At 32.8% G+C, this 19,958-nt stretch overlaps 2 protein-coding genes and 1 pseudogene across 2 annotated transcripts; 2 read left to right on the top strand and 1 right to left on the bottom strand.

Moving 5' to 3' along the window:
- Positions 1–3,264: 3,264 nt before the first annotated feature.
- The window catches only part of LOC102592334 (vetispiradiene synthase 3-like), a 38,120-nt pseudogene continuing 21,426 nt past the window's right edge, over positions 3,265–19,958 (top strand).
- Positions 7,202–9,839, top strand: LOC102595436 (uncharacterized). Its single transcript, XM_015305394.1, has 3 exons — positions 7,202–7,518; positions 8,545–9,096; positions 9,232–9,839. The coding sequence occupies exons 1-3, from the start codon at positions 7,216–7,218 to the stop codon at positions 9,289–9,291; spliced, it is 915 nt and encodes a 304-aa protein (XP_015160880.1). The 5' UTR covers positions 7,202–7,215; the 3' UTR covers positions 9,292–9,839.
- On the bottom strand, positions 10,244–18,945 carry LOC102591786 (tRNA(His) guanylyltransferase 1-like). The gene is given in 14 exon segments (XM_015305393.1): positions 10,244–10,501; positions 10,905–11,009; positions 11,789–11,874; positions 12,032–12,201; positions 12,710–12,754; positions 12,847–12,919; positions 12,922–12,977; positions 13,604–13,860; positions 14,910–15,017; positions 16,540–16,625; positions 16,719–16,888; positions 18,284–18,328; positions 18,418–18,549; positions 18,812–18,945. Coding segments are annotated over 14 exon segments (1,590 nt in total). The 5' UTR covers positions 18,916–18,945; the 3' UTR covers positions 10,244–10,348.

Raw genomic sequence — 19,958 nt, 5'->3', positions numbered from 1 at the left:
CCCACGTGGACACATTACTATTTATAATTTTGCATTATTTTTTATGTCCACGTGGGCAAATATATATGTTTAAAATACGGTATTAAATAGTCTAGGGAGGTAATAGGTCCTTATGAAAGTTTAGTATCGCAACAGCAAATCCGACCAAAATTGGGGTATTTTTCAGACCCTTATCCCTAACTTTAATAATTTAAAAGTCTTAAATATTATGATATATTTAAGGAAAAAGGTTCAAAAATGCCCTTAACGTATTAGAAGTGGTTTAGAAATGCCCCCCTTGACTCAAAAATGCCCTTAACGTATATAAATAGTTCAAAAATATTCTCCTCCCACCTATTGGATCAAAAATGCCCTTAACCTATTGAAAATAGTTCAAATTTACCCTTCTTCTACCTAAAACTATGTTTATCAACTAATAAATACTATTTAATATGCCCACATTTTGTACATCTTACTATATTTTAATAATAAATATAATATTTTTATAATATTAAAGTATTTTTTAAAATTCTTTTTAGCCTTCTAATTTAAAACTTAATTTTTAAAATCATTTTACTTCTATTAGCATCTTTAAAATTACTGAGATTTTTGTATCAATTATGTTAAGATACAGTGTATATTTACACTCAAAAATAATTTATCAAAAATTATCTTACTATGGGCATACATAATGAGATTCCTCTTTCTCTGTGACTAAGATAATGTTTTTATACAATATACATTCTAGTTAATTCACACTTTAGTTCATACATTTTATTTAGAGCAAATGCATATATTAGGTAAGACAAATATTTAGACAAACAAGCAAAAAAAATTCAAAAAAATAAAATACCAATCAAAAGAAAATTAAATAATTGTCAAAGTACAGTAAACAAATTATTGACGTGTATAATTGGAAAATATTTTTGAGACATTTCTAATATGACAAGGGATTTTTCAAATCTTATACGTAGATAAAATGAAAAAATTGAACCATTCTAATAGATTAAGAATATTTTGATCCATAGGTGGAAGAAGAATATTTTGGAACTATTTCTAAAACGTTAAGGGAATCTTTAACCCAATAAATGAAAAAAAAGGACAAGTTTGACCCAATAGGTTGAAGGAGGACATTTTTGAACATTTCCAATACATTAAGGATATTTTTGAACTTTTTTCCTATATCGAATATTCCAGTCAGTTAAAGTAAAAGTACAATATATGATTATATACATTTGAAGCTATAAATTACAAATTTATTTAAATAACGGTGAGATAAATCTTGAAAATTGAATTCAAAATTATTGTTGATTATGAATAAAGCAAAAGAGAAAATAGAATGAGAATTTATGATTATGAGCATGAGGATATATAAATTTTAATACAAACTACTCCAATAAAAATTATTAGATCATGAATAATTTTATTTACAAAAGGATCTCAATATTTGGACTCGTGCTTAAATTTGTTCTTTTATCAATAACAATTAAAACTTACAACACAAATATTTTATAAATATGATTCCCTCTCACTCAACATTAAATTAAGCTAACTCCAAATATTATTAAATCATGTCATACAGTGAACGATTAAATAAACTAAAATATTAAAGACTATTTTAAAAGTAAAATATTGTTGATAATCTGAAATTTTCATTGTTAATCTCTTTTCCTATTTTATACCCCTTGTATTAAGCAAGTTAAAAATTAAAGCGAATTATAACATTTGCAATAAACATCTTTTGCCATTGTTTAATTCAATAGGTGAAATTTTGGTGTGTGCCCCAATTGCACATGTCCAATCAAATACATGTATTGATAACATGTGTAAGTGATAAACTTCTTAAGCATCGTCTCTTGCCTATTCTGGTTACATTAGAGGAAATATTTGAATTGTAGTGTTTGTAACTATATGACCTCTATATAAGTAGATAAATCAACAAAACTTTGCGCTAAAATATGGATGTTGCTCTTACAAAAAATAATAATATTATCAATGGAACATGTTGGGCCGTGCAGAGATATATATATATATATATATATTTGCCTAACATCAGATAGACAGAGAAAAAGAAAATATACAATTAATGTAAATATATAAAATAAAATATTAAAAAATGGCTATGTTGAGAGAAAATATACATGGATACAAACACACTATAAATATATATAAGAATAAAAAGGGAGAAGGGAGAGGGAGAGGGAAAGGAAGAGAGACAACACAAATATATAATTAATTATACGAATACACAACGCAAAGTACAAATTAAAAACAGAGGCTAAAAAGGGAGGGAGGGGAGGGGGGGGGGGGGGGGGGGGGGGGGGGGGGAGACGAAAGGAGGGAGTCCTGAGAGGGAGAAAGATGAGCGAGATTAAACGGAAAAAAAAAAGATGCTAGAAAGAGTAAAATATGGTTATAGTATATAGTTTTTAAAAAATGTAATTAGCATGTACAATAAACACATGATACTTGTTTGCTACTATGTGACTTTTCCTTGTTTGGTTTTGGTTGGGGGAATACATAAAGATTAGGACTTTTCCTCCCTTTTTACTTATTTTGGTCTTTTAAATATATATATATGCTAACTATTTGACAATAACAAAAATATAAGAAAAGTTAATAGCTAAATTAAAATAAAATATTCTTTGAAAATTCTAAAATTACTATTTTATTTATTAAAATCTAAATTTTTTTTAAACATATTTTTTTAAATTTTCTTTTAATTCAAAAAGTAACAACAAAATATATTTTTAAAATGTATGTGATTCTATTTATGTAGTTTTTCAATTTTTAAAAGTAAAACTTACTAAAAATGAAATAAAAATTAAAAGATTTAATTTAGACCTAAAAGAAATATTTAAACAATAAAAAATATAAAACTTGAGTTTTGATCAATAATCACATGTCTACAACTCAAAATTTTAAAAGCACCTAAAAAATTTACCATATAAAAATCCAAAAGGAATCTAGATTTTTAACACATACAAAAGATATTGGTATACATAAATTGGACAGATATTAATAAAACTACGATGATTCACAAATTTTAATTTGAAAAGTAATACATTCAACAATAAATAGACCTCCTAGATAGAATTTTTGAATGGCATGCTGCCTAACATTTCTTCGATTTCTAAAAAGTGTTTCTCTCACATTTTAAATTATTATAATTTTCTGTATAAATAGTGATACCAATAGCAAAAGACTAAGCACAGAACACACTCAAAAACCCAAAAATTGAATAAATTTTCAGATTTTACAAAGTATTATCATAGTATGGCAACAATGACTTCATTGGCTGGAAATGTAAACAATGAAAATGGAATTTTTCGTCTAGAGGCTAATTTTTCTCCTAGTCTATGGGGGAATATTTTTAGCAATTCTACTCGGAATAATCAGGTAAATATATGTATACAATCAAGTCTCTTTATAACGACATATGTTGTCTTGATATTTCTTGATTGCATACAATATAAATGATTAAATATTGTTATTATAGACGACTGTTATAGACTATGATTTGACTGTATATGCTTGTTTATTTGTCTTTATAGATATCCGAAAAAGTTATAGAGGAGATTGAGGGTTTGAAAGAAGAAGTGAAACACATGATAATAAGTACTACTACTACTAGCAATGACATTGAACAAAAAGTTCATTTGATTGACACTCTTGAACGTCTTGGTATTTATTATCACTTTGAGAAGGAGATTGAAGATCAACTAAGCAAGATGTTTGATCAAAATGTCATTCATGAAGAAGATGATTTATACAAGATTGCATTATATTTTCGATTGTTTAGACAACATGGATATCCAATCTCTTCCGGTATGTTTCTATACTGAACGTCTTACGTTTTGTCAGCCTGAAGATACTCTTAATATCATCACGCCTTTTTTGTCTTTCCAATTATCAATATAAGGATGAGACTTTGTTCACACATCTAACAGTAACTCTGACATAACGATATATACTTTGTGAATTAGATTATTTCAACCAATTCAAGGACAACAATGGAGAATTCAAGAAAACTCTAGTTACAAATGCAAAGGGCTTGTTAAGTTTGTATGAAGCAACACATGTTAGAAAACATGGTGGTGACATATTAGAAGATGCACTTATTTTTGCAAAATTCCATCTTGAGAGGATAACACATACATTAATGGATTCTACTCTTGAAAAACAAGTAACACATGCACTTATGCAATCTCTTCATAGAGGAATCCCAAGAGCTGAGGCACATTTTAACATTTCAATATATGAAAAATGTGAATCAAGAAATGAAAAGCTACTAAGGCTTGCCAAATTAGATTACAATTTGTTACAAGTGCTACACAAGGAAGAGCTTAGTGAACTCACACAGTAAGTTGTTTTAATTTGTTTGTACTACTTTTCTTTTTAGCCTGTTTTTTTTTAAAAATATTTAATTATTTCATGTTCTTGACAACTCTTTAATTTCAAATATCCATGTGACATGTTTAAGATCACAAGATTAAATAACGTATATTTTGGTATATTTGATATATTTTTATATTAAGATCAGAAGATTCAAAAGTCTTTTTGACTTTCGTATATAAACTCTATGTCAAGCTAAAACAGGACAAATAAATTGAAACATATGACGTATTATATATTAAGTTAACTAAACATTACTCTTGTTTATTGTGAAGGTGGTGGAAATTTTTTGGATTTTGCATCAAAACTTTCATATGTGAGAGATAGAATGGTGGAATGTTTTTTTTGGGCAGTTGGTGTGTACTTTGAACCACAATACTCTCAAGCTAGAGTTATGCTTGCAAAATGCATAGCTATGATTTCAGTAATTGATGACACATATGACTCTTATGGAACTCTTGATGAACTAATTATATTCACGGAAGCTGTGGACCGGTATGTCACATAAATTAAGGCAAATAAAAAAGTATATCAGATAATTGATATATGGAGAGTGTATATCTACAATCAATTAACCTTTTTTTTGTATGATTATAGGTGGGATATAAGTGAAGTTGATCGACTTCCAAACTATATGAAACCGATATACACATCTCTTCTCGATCTCTTCAACGAGTATGAAATCAAAATCGAATTAGAACAAGATAGATTCAATGGAGTTCATTATGTCAAAGAGGCAGTATGTCACTTAATTAAAAACACAAATATTATTTTCTTTTGATTTTATGAATTTTTAAACTATATTTTAATAAATGTTATAATTTTATTATTTATTTTTGAATAGATGAAAGAAATTGTGAAGAGTTACTATATTGAAGCAGAAATGGTTTCTTGAAGGAAAAATTCCATCATTTAAAGAGTATTTGGGCAATGCATTGGTTACTGGAACTTATTATCTACTTGCACCAACATCATTATTGGGGATGAAATCAAGATCAAAGAAAACATTTGATTGGATAATGAATAAACCAAAAATTCTTGTGGCTTCTGCAATAATTGGTAGAGTTATTGATGATATAGCAACTTATAAGGTATTGTGAGTACCATTTTTACATATATGTGTTTGCCAACATATTATAAATTAAACATTCACTTCTAAAAATAGATGGACAAAGTCATTCTTTTAAAACAACTATGCATCATCGATTTTGCCTTCCTTGCTTTCATGAAATTGACGGGCAGGGATGATTATTCGTCGGTTGGTTTTTGTTGGTTATGAAAAATCGACAGACATGACCAGTCTTTCAGAAATATACATAAAAAATGTAGCTACTTTGAATCAAATTCAAGTATTTTCTATGATTTTGGACAACTCTACCACTTGACCACACATGATCTTTAATAAAATATTTTCATAGTTATTATTTATAATCTTCAACTTCAGTTTTACACTTCAAAAATCGATTCTATCCTTCGTGTTTTGTAAAAAATAAAATACTAAAAATCGAGGGATTGTGTCAATTTATATTTTTTTGCGAAAAGAAATTCGATAGATACCCCATGGTTATCTATTTATTTATTTTTTATTTTTTTTAAAAAAAAACTGACCGACAAAATCGATTTTTCCTTAATCTTTTGGACCTACCCCATTAATGGAATTTTTCATTATTTTTAGTAGTGATTTTTTATAACATTCTCATTAGGGGTGTTCACGGTTTGGATAAAAACCAATCCAAAATCGAAAAACCAACCAAACCGATAAAATAAAATCGATTTTATTGGGTTTGGTTTGGTTTGATTTTAGATTTTTGAAAATCGATAGTATTTGGTTTTGTTATGATTTTATTGGAAAAATCCGAAGAAATAACCGAACCAAACCGATGAATTATATACATATACTTTATTAATATACATACTTAATATATTGTTTTTATAAACAATTTTAAAGATCTTATATATGTTTTCATTAAATTTTCTTTATAATTTACTTATTGAAAGCAAAAATGCCCAAGGTGAAAACATTTATCATATTAATTTCATGTATAAGAGTGTCTATGACAATTCTTTGTGGGACTAAAAATGTTATTGTCTCTTCCTTCTAGACCAATATAGTGAATTTTAAAGCTTTATTGATAGTAAATTCAGTGATTGAAAGCTCGGTAATTTAAGTCATTCTAACTATTTTTCGTTTTGAATGGATTGTTGTCTCTTTTTTCACATTTTGAATGAATTGTTTCTTTTAATTTTGTGTATGGTTAATAATCGAATAATCGTTTATAAGAACAATCAAGATGAATATAGTGATCCAAAAAATAATGTGAAATCTGTGATTGAAGCTTTACTAGTCAATCCCATTGATTTGTAAGATTCTTTAGTGGATCGACATGGAAGATGGTCAATGAAATAAGTCGATGTATATGCTTTATTCAATAATTTTCATTAATAAGTGATTTGTAATCCGTCATATTTTATTTATCAATTAAATTTAAAATTTTAATTATTTTATTTGTGTGTCTAGTATATGTCCTACACATTGTGATTTGTGTGGAATTTTCTTTGCATGAAACATCGAGCAACTTCCAAAAAACCTATAGTCTATATTTTTTTTGTCCGTGACTCTTTTTATTTTTCGAAAGTCAAACAATTTAAATTTGATTAGAAATTTACGAATGAAATCTTCAATTTTTTTAAAATAAAATTTATATGTTTATAAACTACGTAAAAAGTAATATAAATCACATTAATTGCCAATTCAAAATAATTAAAAAATATATGAAAAAATTTAATTCTTATATACAAACTATAAAAACCCGACCCGCTTACCCATTTTTTTAATCAACCATGATTGTAAACGTAGCACTATCGTCCTCCACCATCAATTCTCCGGCAACATTTCCGATTAACCGGAGGTTGAATGTCGCCGGACTACCGAACCCATTTCTTCTCCACTACCGGAAAATTAACGGGTCCATGTTTCCTTCTTTTCTTTGGCGGAAAATTACAGGTGGTGGGAGAATCGTAGCTGCGGCGGACATGGATAAAGCAGAGAAAAAGACGGGTCCGGTGAGAATAGTTGGGATTGTTGGAGAGGGTAGTGTTAGCCCTCTCAAGTCTACTCCTTGGCTTGACGTCATGCTTCACACTGTGAGTATTTTGCAACTCCGATTACTTTCTTCAACTCGAAATTTATATACAGAGTTAACTATTTTCCTTTCATCCCAATTTCATGTGAATGTGTTTAACTTGACACAGGGTAAAGATAAATACTTTTGAAATTTGTGGCGGTAAATCATCATATTAAGGATAAATTGTCGTATTTTAAAGTTAAGTTGTTACTGAATATAGAAACACAATATCATTCCTTTAGTGGAAAAGGGTCAATTTGCACCTTTACTCTCATAAAAAGGTTATATTTAGCCCTTGTAATAGTTTTTTGATATATTTGTCCTTGTCATTCAATTTTGGATACATATTTGTCCTTGATGGTTAAGTCTCAGTGCAAATGCATTACTTTTGGAGGATTCGACAGGCATTTTTTATGAGTTCGAGCAAAATAGGTTAGAACAAGGGTGTTAGAGCATTTCTACCTGATATTCTTATTGGAAAGTAAACTAGGAAGCTTTCACAATTTGAAGTTGGTCTTTTGACTAAAATAGAAACAAGAAACTATACAAAGGGACAAAAATATGTTGCTCATACTATTAGTTGATAGACTGCTGAAATTCTGTTTTGCTGCTTCATCATCCTGTAAATTTGATGATGAGCAATATCCGCTGCTGGTTCAGCTACTTACAGGAATGAAATTATGAGATTCTCAGTATAACTAGATAATCTGGCAAACGGAAACATTCTAGTTACCGGAGAAAAGCAATATGTAGAGGAAAAGGGAAGAAATGTAATGTGCATGAACAACTTTTATATTGTGGAATAGATGCATTTTTTCTTTAAGAGAACTTGTATATTGTGGAAAAACTGGATGACCAATCACTTATGTAAACTGTCTGGCCTCATGCTAGAAACGTTCTTAGTATGAAAGAGGTCCTGATGCTCATTGAAATATTCACCCAACACTACAATAACGAGGCTTGTTTTTTGTGAGAACATTGCTTCCCTTCACAGTTATGAGAATATACATATTAATTGTACTTTGCCTCCTTTTATAAATGCAAGGCAGAGAGACTGAAATGGGTTGATGAAGAATTTGAAATGATTGTCATATCTGAAGATGAAACTGTCAACCACATCAGCAATGAGCTGGATCGTGCTGACATTTTGGTGGTCGTTGCTGTCAGAAAGGAAGGATCAGTCAACTGGATACAGTCTAACAGCCAGAATGCCCCAAACATCATATGCTTTGATTCCTCTTTGGCACTGAGAAACAAGTTAGGTGGAAGTTTTGTTGAAACTAAAAAGAGGGGAGACATATTTAGCAGTTCACTTCCATTCTCTCAATCTAAGAAACTGGATGAATCTGTGGAGATAACCCGAACAGTGTTTGACGCTTGGGAAAGGCATAATTCTGATGACATACGGTTCTGCTTATTAGTTATAATTAATGCTTATATAACACCGGTTTCAACGCTGAAGAACCTTAGAGCAAAAGGATTCTCCACCTTGAACTGCATGGTGACAAATTGTGGGCCTCAGATATTGAACTGTCTACTGGATCCTAACTGTAGGAAGGCACTTCAATGCTTGAACAACTGCAGCCCTGTAGATCATGTATGTAATTTCGCTGTATTGCTTCATATGAGAGAAAATATCTGGAAGAGTTCTCTCTCTTTGTACTACAGAAGAATAATTGTCTTGAACTTGATGCAAAGATCCCTGAAAAGCCTTATGTGACTCCAATGGCAGAGTTTCGAGGGGAGAAATTGTCTACTGAAATTGCTGAAGACCTCTTTGTTGGTTGGTTAGGGACATTGGAATGGAGTTGGCGCGTTGTAGCAGGGCAGAATCCAGCTTATGATCAATTTCCATGCCAGTACCAATTATTCTATCGGGGAAAAGCTAGAGGATCATTCTGGTATGAACCAGTTTTCCAGGTAAAAACACTTGAAGGAGACCTAGTCTGGAGAAGGCGTAAGTATAGAGTGAAAAGAGGAAAAGCTACAGGAACATTTCACTTCAGTGTATTGGATAATGGAGTCGTTTCTAACGAGTTCTGGACAATTGTGGATGTTTCTGATGATTTGAGCTGGGGTCTGTTCCACTATCATGGAGCTGCACGAGTGGCGGGGCAGTCATATACTGGGGCAGTTCTTGTCAGCCCAGATGGACAATATCCAGCTGAGAAGGAAAAACAAAGGTTGATATCTGCATTGGATAGATGTGGTATCAAAGAGTGGGAGCTATTCAATGTTGATAACTGTTCATGTGAAAATGTACCATTGGGGATTCCAGATGGCTCAAGTCTGCATTCTATAATTCAAGTCAATGAGCAGACACATTCTTCAGTCTAGGAGCCTGCATTTTTTTTGTTAAAAATAAATGTGTTATGTATAGTTTATTGATAGGTCAATCATGTTGTAACATCCTGTTGTAAAATTATAGTGTTCTCAATGCCAAGTGCTACCATTTACATAAATTTGAGGGGTACACCACGCGATTATCCTTCGATTTACCTTCTTTTCTTTTACTTTTCCTTCTTGTGATGAAGTACTTTTCAAAAAGAATGGAAGGCTAATTCTCCAATTATGCCTGTTTTAGGAGTCCCCAACTGTATGCCAAGAAGATGAGAACAAATATATATAGAATGTGATGTAACACAAAAATCTTGTTTACAAAATGAACTTGAGTGAACTGCAATATACAAGAGAGTTTTGTTAGACAAATCTCTAAAAGAAGAAAAAAGAGGGAAGGGAAAAAATCAAAATCAAATGGCTAATCTACATATTTGACAAAGTTTGGAACTATTTTTCTAATGTGATTAAAACTGGATATGGTTAATAACTTAGGTAGCAGCTCCTCAACTTCAAGACAATCGAAGAATTTTATTGCTATGGGGCCGTAAAATTGTTAGCAATGACTCCTCCTCATCGAGTATTCTTGGATGGTCTTTCCAAAAGCTCGTCTCAATTATGTTACAGTGTTCAACAATTACTCTGTCATTTCCTGTTGGTTCATCCTGGGTTCAGAAGCAAAAAGTAAAAGTGAATACCCACTCCATCAGTTTGATCTGTAATAGAAGTAAAAAACAATGACACTTGTGTTGCAAATGAACTTATGTACCAAGTGTAGCTTCTGAATACGAAGAATACAGATGAGACCAGGAACAATTTAGATGAAAACATGCTTATTCTGGAGTTAATTATCACATTAATGACAAGAACCAAAAAACACTTGTTAAGGTACTATATTTATGTTGTTTATATTCACGACAGAACTTTTTTGAGCACACAGTTTATTATCCATATGGTGGTAGAAGCCTAAAACTAAAGGATACAAGCTTGGTATACAATATCATCAAAAACAACATAAAGTACTTCAAGCAAACATAGCATCTTCAGCAGAGAGAGAGAGAGATTTACTCTGTCCCGGAAAACAGAGGACCCCATCCGAAAGATAATTGGCAACGCATTGTAATCAATGCCAAACTTGGCAAGCAATTCATTTTTTTCTTGAGTTTGAGTACCCTGCAGAACAAAAGGGTTAATGTGGTCATTGGAATATCAAGATTACTCTCAATAGTGAAACCTGCTTGCATATGATCAGAACAGGATGAGAGATATGCACTAACAGATCTACTTTATCAAGGTCAAATCAATGCTGACAGTCTAAATTAAGGTGCATAGTTGATTTCTACAGAATCAAATTACAAAAAAATATCCATTTACACTATTATGTGTCACAATCATGTAGATGAGTACTTTATCGTTAGTGATTGAGGCTTCAGTGCCGTTAGAGTTCACATAGTATGTTGGCCTATGCTTTTAACATAATCTCATCTTTGTGAAAATCTCTAATTTTTATAACTATGTTCCTCCAAGAGATACATGCCCGGAATAGTGTTCAAAAACTAAGTGATAGCTTGAACAGAAATTTTAACTGTACCTTTCAAAAAACTTAAGTGCTTGCGATGTGCTAGGCTCAAATAAGGATACTGCAAAATCGAGAAGAAACTTAAAGAAAAGACTAACTATATGTATTTTCATTCAGCTTTCTGGCTATCAGAACTATAAGTCAAAAAATCACACCCTTAAAACACAAAATGTGTGATGTCAACAAGAATACCGATACTTCCACCACTACAGGCTGCAAGACTATTTTCTTCAAGGTGCACATGGCGTAAAAAAGATTATCTAGAAGATTTAGACAGAAAAATAATCCATAGAATCACATATTATAATAGATCATGCTGCTACATCTAAAAACAAGAGACCTGCGCTATAAATTAAGGAATGAGATACCACACCTTCAGAGAGCTTTGTGCTTCAGTTCTGCTCTTTCCAGACTTAACAAGCAGCCAGAAACAAGTATTGTACTGATTGTTTATGTGACCTACAAGTCAATATATTGACATAAGATTGTTAAAATGATACAATTCATTCTTTAGCTTGCCAGCAAGAAGAATAGGTCATAAAACCCAAATTTCTTCATATAACCAGATTAATTTGCTTGAAATTCTTATATAACAAATAAGATAGGGAGTACTCACAATCAACTTGTCTCCAAGCCAAGTAATCTCGAAGAATCTCAGATGATGGATAGCAAACAGATCGTCCATCAAAATAAGGTGGTTCTTTAAACTCTTTCTCAGGAAAAAACTCTTTCCACTTCATCACATACATGGAAGAGAAAAGAGATACAACAGCTGAGACGATTTCACTGAAATGATGATCATAAGAGCAAGTCAATATAACTACATCAAATATAACCGACAAAAAAAGTCAAAATAAAAACATTATGTAAACTAGTTGAGGACAGCCCTCATACATTTGCCAAATAGACTCTACCCTGAAACTTCAACCAAATTAATGAAAAAGCTTTGAGAAATCGCTGTATGTAGGAGATTTACTACAAATGCAAAATATTCTAGAAGGGAAATTCCACCATTCAGACAAGCAAGCAATTTATAGGACACGTTCTGACAAAACTCGCATTGCGCACAAGAAATGAATTTGCAGGATTTTTTAGCATGTTGTTCAAATTGCACTATGTTCTTGCAGGTTGGCAACTGCAGCTAAGTGGTGTCAAAATAATCTATATGCATCATGGATTCTAGAAACAGGAAGAAGAATTTGCTTTTGACCTTGAATTGGTTCCCTCCTAATATGTGGCTTTAGCTAAACACTACACTTACCTAGGAACTTAAGAATGGTGATGAAAGAGTTACCTTGACCACCTCTGATACAATAGAGAATCTTTCTTCAAAACAAAGCTGAAAGAAAAATTGATCTCTCAAGATAAAAGATAATAGGAAAAGGAAAAGGTATGTTAAAAGTGAATCAAAGATGTTAAATGAACTAATACCTGTATTCATCACTCACCCCATATGCAAAGATAATATCCTTAAACATCTCCAGCAAAGAAACCGCACAAGAGTCATAAGTTTCAGTGCCTGCTCATCATTTGGCTTCTGAAAGCCATTATCTTCACAAAACCTACAGTGGATCCCATCAAGATCATGAAACCAGCAAGTCCAAACTAGATTTCTCAAATTACATGCTCAATATTTGACATGACTTAATACTTGTGAAATTACATATATATATTTTATAAACGTGTATGCATATATTACAACCGTGCACTTGTGTCTGACATGTTTTATGGATCCGGAATGTTTTGTACAACTTCACTGTTGTTTCCAGGTCATAATAGAAAATTATCTTGGGAAGTGCTTGGAGTTTCTTCTTTAATCCGGAGGTAGAAATCCAGACTTGATAAAGAAAATAGGCATATAAGAAAAACCATCTCCCACTGAAACATGAATTATATTATCCAGAAAAGGCATATTACCTACAAAACTTTTATGCTTGATGAAAATAAGAAGCAAGAATAATGCCACATCATTTTGACATGAAACGTGGGATTTGAAGCAAAAAGAATAATTTAGTCTAAAGAGCATCACATACAAGAGAAAAGGTATCAACTGGAAAAGGGAAAAAGAAAAAGACAAGCGCAATTAAAAATCAACAAAGAATGATATCAACACTTCTTGGTAAGTCGAGCAAAAGGTCATTAAAAAGTAAAGAGAAGACCAATTGGCAGAAATAAAGGCATATATTACCTGTGGAAATGACAACCATCTACCCGGACTACAATCCAAGTAGATAACATCAACCTGCTTTCAAATTGGAAAGACCTCAAATACTCGGGTTTAATCTTGTTAATCCCTTCAGCGAGTGAACCAAGTTCCTCGATAAGGCATGTGTAGTTATTCCAGAACCTTTTTGTTGCTACATTTTCTGAGTGAACTATGATTGCTTTCTTCCTTGGTCTTTTAACAGGAGTGCCATCTTCACGGTATTTCACAATATCGTCCACCTGTGTTAAAATGGATAATATAAATTGTCAAATTGGGTATGAACAGTGGCGGAGCCAGAATTTTCAATAATGGGTTCAAAATTTGTAGAAATAGACTGACGAAGTAGCCGAAGGGGGATCGACATCTACCATATATACATAAAAAAATATTTTAACCATGTATAAATAAGATAATTTTCCGCCGAAGGGGTTCGGATGAACCCCCTCAGTATAAGGTGGCTCCGCCCCTGGACATGAAGATGCATGATATGAAGTACCAACGTATAGTGATGAGCAAACTGCATCGCATATACCTCCTTCTCTTCCCTTCCTACCTCTATAGGTGGAGGTGAGAGTTCATGGTTTAAGCATAGAGCTTGGGTCAGTCTTTTTGTGATTGAGAGGAAAAATCTAAACATGAAAAGAATGTCTACTCGCCGCAAAAGAGTCCTTTAATGCACATGCCATTTTTATATCAAAAATATAAGAGTTACACATAACTGCTCCATGAAAAGCACAACAATAGGATGACCTTAACAAGGCCCAGACTGTGGAGTTCAATTACTACTACTCTTACCCATTTTTAGGCATACCATTTAACTGTATGAGTACACTAACATTTTTATTTCAAGTTAAAGAACCTGCTAAATTCTACCCAAAAAAAAAAACATTTCTCTAAGATTATAGGGCTAGGCTTACTTTTTGCAAGAAGGAAAGAGAAGAATTTAGAACAAAAAGAGAGTGTGTGCAGTCCTTAGGGTAAGTTTGTTAACAAAGACGGACAAAAACAGAAGTGTCTTCTCTCTTTCTCTCTCTCGTTCGAAAAGCCATCAAAACCATTTCTTCTGCCTCAATTTTTTTAATACTTAACCATACTTCAAAAAAATTCCTAAAACAAATCTTCCAAAACAGAAAAGCACACACATCAATTGTTTTCAAAACAGTGTTTTTCATATCCAAATGTCATATTTATCTATCTTTCAAATCTAAAAAACGAAAAAAGGGATAGTGGCACAACATGCATATACCAATATATACTCTTCTAGGATAAGGGGGATGAAGGTAACTACCTTTATCTTGATGGCACAAGACCCTTGACGAAAAATCTGCGGAAGGTCTTTGTAGTTGATACCAAACTGCTGAAAGAGTAATTCATTTTGCTCCTGCTTTTGTCTTCCCTGCTTTTATCAAACACTATTAAGCCTCAAGTCTAGGGTTCTTTGAGTCCAACCATAAATTTGAAAATGATTGTTTAAATGCCTTCAAAAGTAAGTAGATCCAAAATATAAAAATGCAGTTAATCCTACCATGGCCCAAGCTATTATTGCAAAAATTGGTGAATACAACCATCAATCATTAAGAATTTCAGCTTTGGACCAAAAACAAGCAAGATGAAAAAGTATGTGTAGAAAAAAAAATTCCCCTAGAGCACCGTTTTGATACAAGAAGAGAACCTAAGGGGAAAGAAGATATAAACAACTAGGGAGGTCATAATTCATCTATAACGATATTGTAAGGAGCACATCACATATATGAGAATTGACTGATTGAAAGCATATTAGACAAGGCAGACTCAAATTCCAACAGAAGTGGAAAAAGATTTAAAGATTGGAAAATGCTTTTGTACATTCTTTGAGTACAGATGGAGCACCCATAGCCTAGTAGTCAATGAAGTGGATTGAAAACCATGAGGTCTGACGTTCAAATCCCCGTAGATACAAAAACACTAGGTGATTTCTTCTCATCTGTCCTAGGCTCCTAGCCTTGGTGGGCAGAGTTAATTGGCTAGTGCGAGGTGGCAGGTATCCCGTGGAATTAGTCGAGGTGCACGCAAGTTGTTCCCAGGCACCAGGGTTATCAAAACAAAAAGTACAGATAGAGAAAAAGATATATATCTTGTGACTTGACCTATAACTTAGAATCTTCAGTCCAATCCAAAATTTGGCTCCAAGTTTACCATTAGTTAGCTTCAAGTTATGTGGTTCATCTAAATCATATATAGCAAGAGTAAAATTTGGAAAAATGAGCTTCATGATCTAAGAAACACTTCTCAACCTGTGCAGTGTAGGTATTAACATTTTTGAAAGGAGTTCAACACATAAATTCCAGGTAACAAACTGTAGACGAGTAATCCATAGGAGATCATAGATATGTATGCAGAGCTATGACTCCAGAAACCATTGCTGGGAGCTTTAATACTTTTTTCTTCACATAATAGCCATTTTCTAAGACCTTCTCTAATAAGCATCTTGCTTTGTGCAAATGAAGTCACTAAATTCATATAACTGCTTACCTCCTGTAGCTACTAGCATATAAAAACCACCTGCTACTATATCTGGCAAGTTAGGCCTGGACCAGGACTGGCACACTTGGTCTCTAGCCCAGGGAGACGGTCTGGTTCACGAACCGGACCCTTTCTTAAGAGGCCGGTCTGGGCCAGTAAATTCTGAAGAGTGGTGGACCTGACACCAACTCCTGATTCCTAACCACTATGTGATCTAGTAGTGGACCAATCCGAGCATCTTCTTTTTAACTTCATTCTACTTTTCTTCTTATGATTTTTAACATTATATTTATTTAGTATTAACTAAAGTTTGAAATCGAAAAAGAATAATATTGAAGAAAAAAACCGTAAATACGCATGTCATACTATTGAGGAAACAACTCAATTTTTTACTCTCAAACTTTTAATTACAGCACCTTAAGAATCTCTTTCGCCTCCTTTTCTGACTTTCCAGAAAACACCAGCTTCCACAAACAAGTATTGTATTGATTGCTTATATGACCTGTAAGAAGAACCAATATCCTTTAGCATCAGATTTTAAGAACTCAACTCCTCCAGTAACAATTAATTGGAAATATTCAATACGAGAACTCACATTCTGTTTGTCTCCATAGAAGATATGCCTGAAGAACCTCCATTGATGCACAGCTGATAACACGTGAATGGAATGATGGAGGCACACTTAACTCTTTTTGAGAAAAGAACTCTTTCCATTTGGTTACATATGTAGATGAGAAGAAAGACACAATAATGGATAGTATTTTGCTGCACGTTGAAATTTCTGGTCAGCTAAGAAAAATCATGAGCAACTTCATCTCAAATGAAGAAACTAGGATTATTTTACATCTCTCTTTTCTTTGTCTTCTTGACTAAATCAAGAGGGACATTTTGTATCTTATAATCCATTTTACTCAACTCCACATAAGTTTCTTGAAAACAAAAAAAATAAAATATATGGTGGTCATCTTAGTGAGAAGACAAATGTGTGGACAGCCAAGCTGACCACACCTTAAGATTGTCCTGGTGCCTTCTTAAGAAAAGTTTGTGATCAATCTCTATATTTCCCTAATACTGCTTACTATGCATTTCCTCAAGCCAGCTACCACAAGGGCCCATAGGCTATAGCAATTTGGAGCTGATTTTCCTTCTCATTAACAAAATCTTTTTTGACAAAGAACTCATTAACAAAATCTCAAAAATGATTAACAAAAAACAAGAACTATATAACCTAGCTCAACCCCCAAAGCTAGCTCATACAGGAAGGATTGATCAAGACCATATAAGGGGACCAAATTCCTTAATGCCCACCGATGTGGGACTCAACACCCCCGCACGTCAAGGACTGGACATCGGAGAGTGGACAATATAAGAGGGGGGTCCAACATCAAAAACAATGAATGGGTTAGACCTAACTATGACACCATGATAAAGTAATGGACCTTGGTTCTAACTCAACCCCAAAAGCTAGCACATGAGGGGAGGATTGCCAAAGTCCATATAAGCAAACCATCAATCCATTCCCCAATCAATGTGGCACTCTAACCCACTTTAACAAAAACATGCTAAAGAAGGGGAATTGAAGGACAGTTCAATCTGGTATAGAAATGGGTGGTTAAGAAAGAGATAAAAAGTTGATAAACTATCCAAGAGGCAGCAGCATCCCTGAGCATAATTGAATTACCTTCACTGTTAGAGACTGGTTATATAATAGACAGTTCCTCAGCAGTCAGCACTAGGACCATGTAACAGTCAAGTTTAAAATAATGACAGATTGTTGGTGTCGGGAATCCAAAAAAAATTGCTAAGATGATGATCTAAAATCAAAGACAAATTGGACATGATCTAGCAAACCAACTGCTGAGGAAGAGATTTGTATACTGTAGTTAACAAAAAAGATGATTCTAGTTGAATCACGTACAAAGTTATCATGCAAGCGTTCAAAGAGTGTTCAAGAAGCATAAGACAAGCAAAGTAAACAAGTATTGTTTTATCGCTACTCAAACAAGAGTCAATGCAAGAACAATAATTTTGTACCATACCAGCGATATATGAATACTAACAAGACAAAGTGCATCATTCAAATTACTCGTCCGAAGAGCCAAAAATAATTATTGATAAACACTGATATCAAATTCTTGAGATATGAAATAGGTTACAAACCTTGCTCGCCTCTGGTAAAATGTGGTTTCCTTCTTCAAAACGAAACTGCATAAATCGTTGTACCACATTGTCAAGCTTTTCAAGGGGGAAGAAAAAGGGTATATAACTGTCTAATAGTAAGAAACGCATCATACCTGTACTCATCATTAAATCCATACGCAAATATAACATCAGAGAAGTTCTCTAATACCTTAATAGCACAAGCATTCATCAAGTTCAAGGCTTTGTCATCATTCGGCTTCGCAAATCCATGCTTCTCCGAGAAACTAAAATATATACAACGCAAATTAGAAAATCAAATACCACTAAACTCAAAAAGGAATACTTTTTCTCAAGCAGCAAGAGTATATTCACAAGATATACCAACACCAATTGACACTTAACCTGAACACAGACCTATACTTCAATAGAATTTTAACTGGATATCTCTAGATTTCAACACCTTTACCCTAATTACTAAATTACGCTTAATTTGCAGAAAGATAAGAACACAAAGTGCAAACCGTAAACATTTAAACATCTCATTACCTGCCAAAGTCACGGCCATCAATTTGAACAACAATGATATTTGGGTACATTACTTCGTCTTCCACCTCAAAACATTTCACGTATTCATACTTGCTGTTCGCCATTCACAAATGCCTGATTGAAACAAAAGATTTATGTGAAGTTATAAATGTCACAAAAACCTATATTTTTCTCATTGGAATTTCAACAAACCTATGTGATGATAATCGATTCAATTTAATACTATCACAATTAATATTCAATACTAACAATCATGATTTTTATTTTTTATTTTTAAAATAAAATTGAAGATGCCCAAGATGGGCCTTTTATTAATGATAAAACAAAAAACAAATCAGAAAAGTACAAACACTACTAAAAAACAGTGAATACTGACCTAAAACCGACATCCCAGCTTAGGTCGGAAAAAGCTTGGTCGCTATTCAATACCGACCTCTGGAGGTCGGTATTAATTGACCTCTCGAGGTCAGTTTTTATTTTATGTCGAAATATTCAATTTTTTAAATTCCGACCTCCAGAGGTCGGTATTTTTATTTTTGTAATGTTGAAATTCCGACCTCCGGAGGTCGGAATTTCAACATTACAAAAATAAAAATACCGACCTCCGGAGGTCAGAATCTCAAAAATAAGCATACCAACCTCCGGAGGTCAGAATTCCAAAACTAAAAAATAAAAATACCGACCTCCGGAGGTCAGAATTCCAAAACTAAAAAATAAAAATACCGACCTCCGGAGGTCAGAATTCCAAAACTAAAAAATAAAAATACCGACCTCCGGAGGTCAGAATCTCAAAAATAAGCATACCAACCTCCGGAGGTCAGAATTCCAAAACTAAAAAATAAAAATACCGACCTCCGGAGGTCGGTATTTTTATTTTTGTATTTATGAAATTCTGACCTCCGAAGGTCGGTATTTTTATTTTTGTAATGTTGAAATTCTGACCACCAGAGGTCAGTATTTTTATTTTTGTAATGTTGAAATTCCGACCTCCGGAGGTCGGTATTTTTATTTTTGTATTTATGAAATTCTGACCTCCGAAGGTCGGTATTTTTATTTTTTAGTTTTGGAATTCTGACCTCCGGAGGTTGATATTTTTATTTTTTTATTTTTGAAATTCTGACCTCCAGAGGTCGGTATTTTTATTTTT

The sequence above is a fragment of the Solanum tuberosum genome, unplaced genomic scaffold, assembly GCF_000226075.1.
Source record: "Solanum tuberosum cultivar DM 1-3 516 R44 unplaced genomic scaffold, SolTub_3.0 scf00704, whole genome shotgun sequence".
Classification (NCBI taxonomy): Eukaryota; Viridiplantae; Streptophyta; class Magnoliopsida; order Solanales; family Solanaceae; genus Solanum; species Solanum tuberosum.
The sequence above is the reverse complement of the archived record's forward strand: the minus strand, read 5'-3'. Positions and strand labels throughout refer to the sequence as shown.

Excerpts from the sequence above, each read along its gene's own strand:
- LOC102595436 (XM_015305394.1), top strand. The coding sequence starts at position 7,216 with ATGATTGTAAACGTAGCACTATCGTCCTCCACCATCAATTCTCCGGCA. Across the intron at positions 7,519-8,544 it reads TTGACGTCATGCTTCACACT|GCAGAGAGACTGAAATGGGT; the intron begins GTGAGTATTTTG and ends TATAAATGCAAG. Across the intron at positions 9,097-9,231 it reads ACTGCAGCCCTGTAGATCAT|AGTTTCGAGGGGAGAAATTG; the intron begins GTATGTAATTTC and ends CTCCAATGGCAG.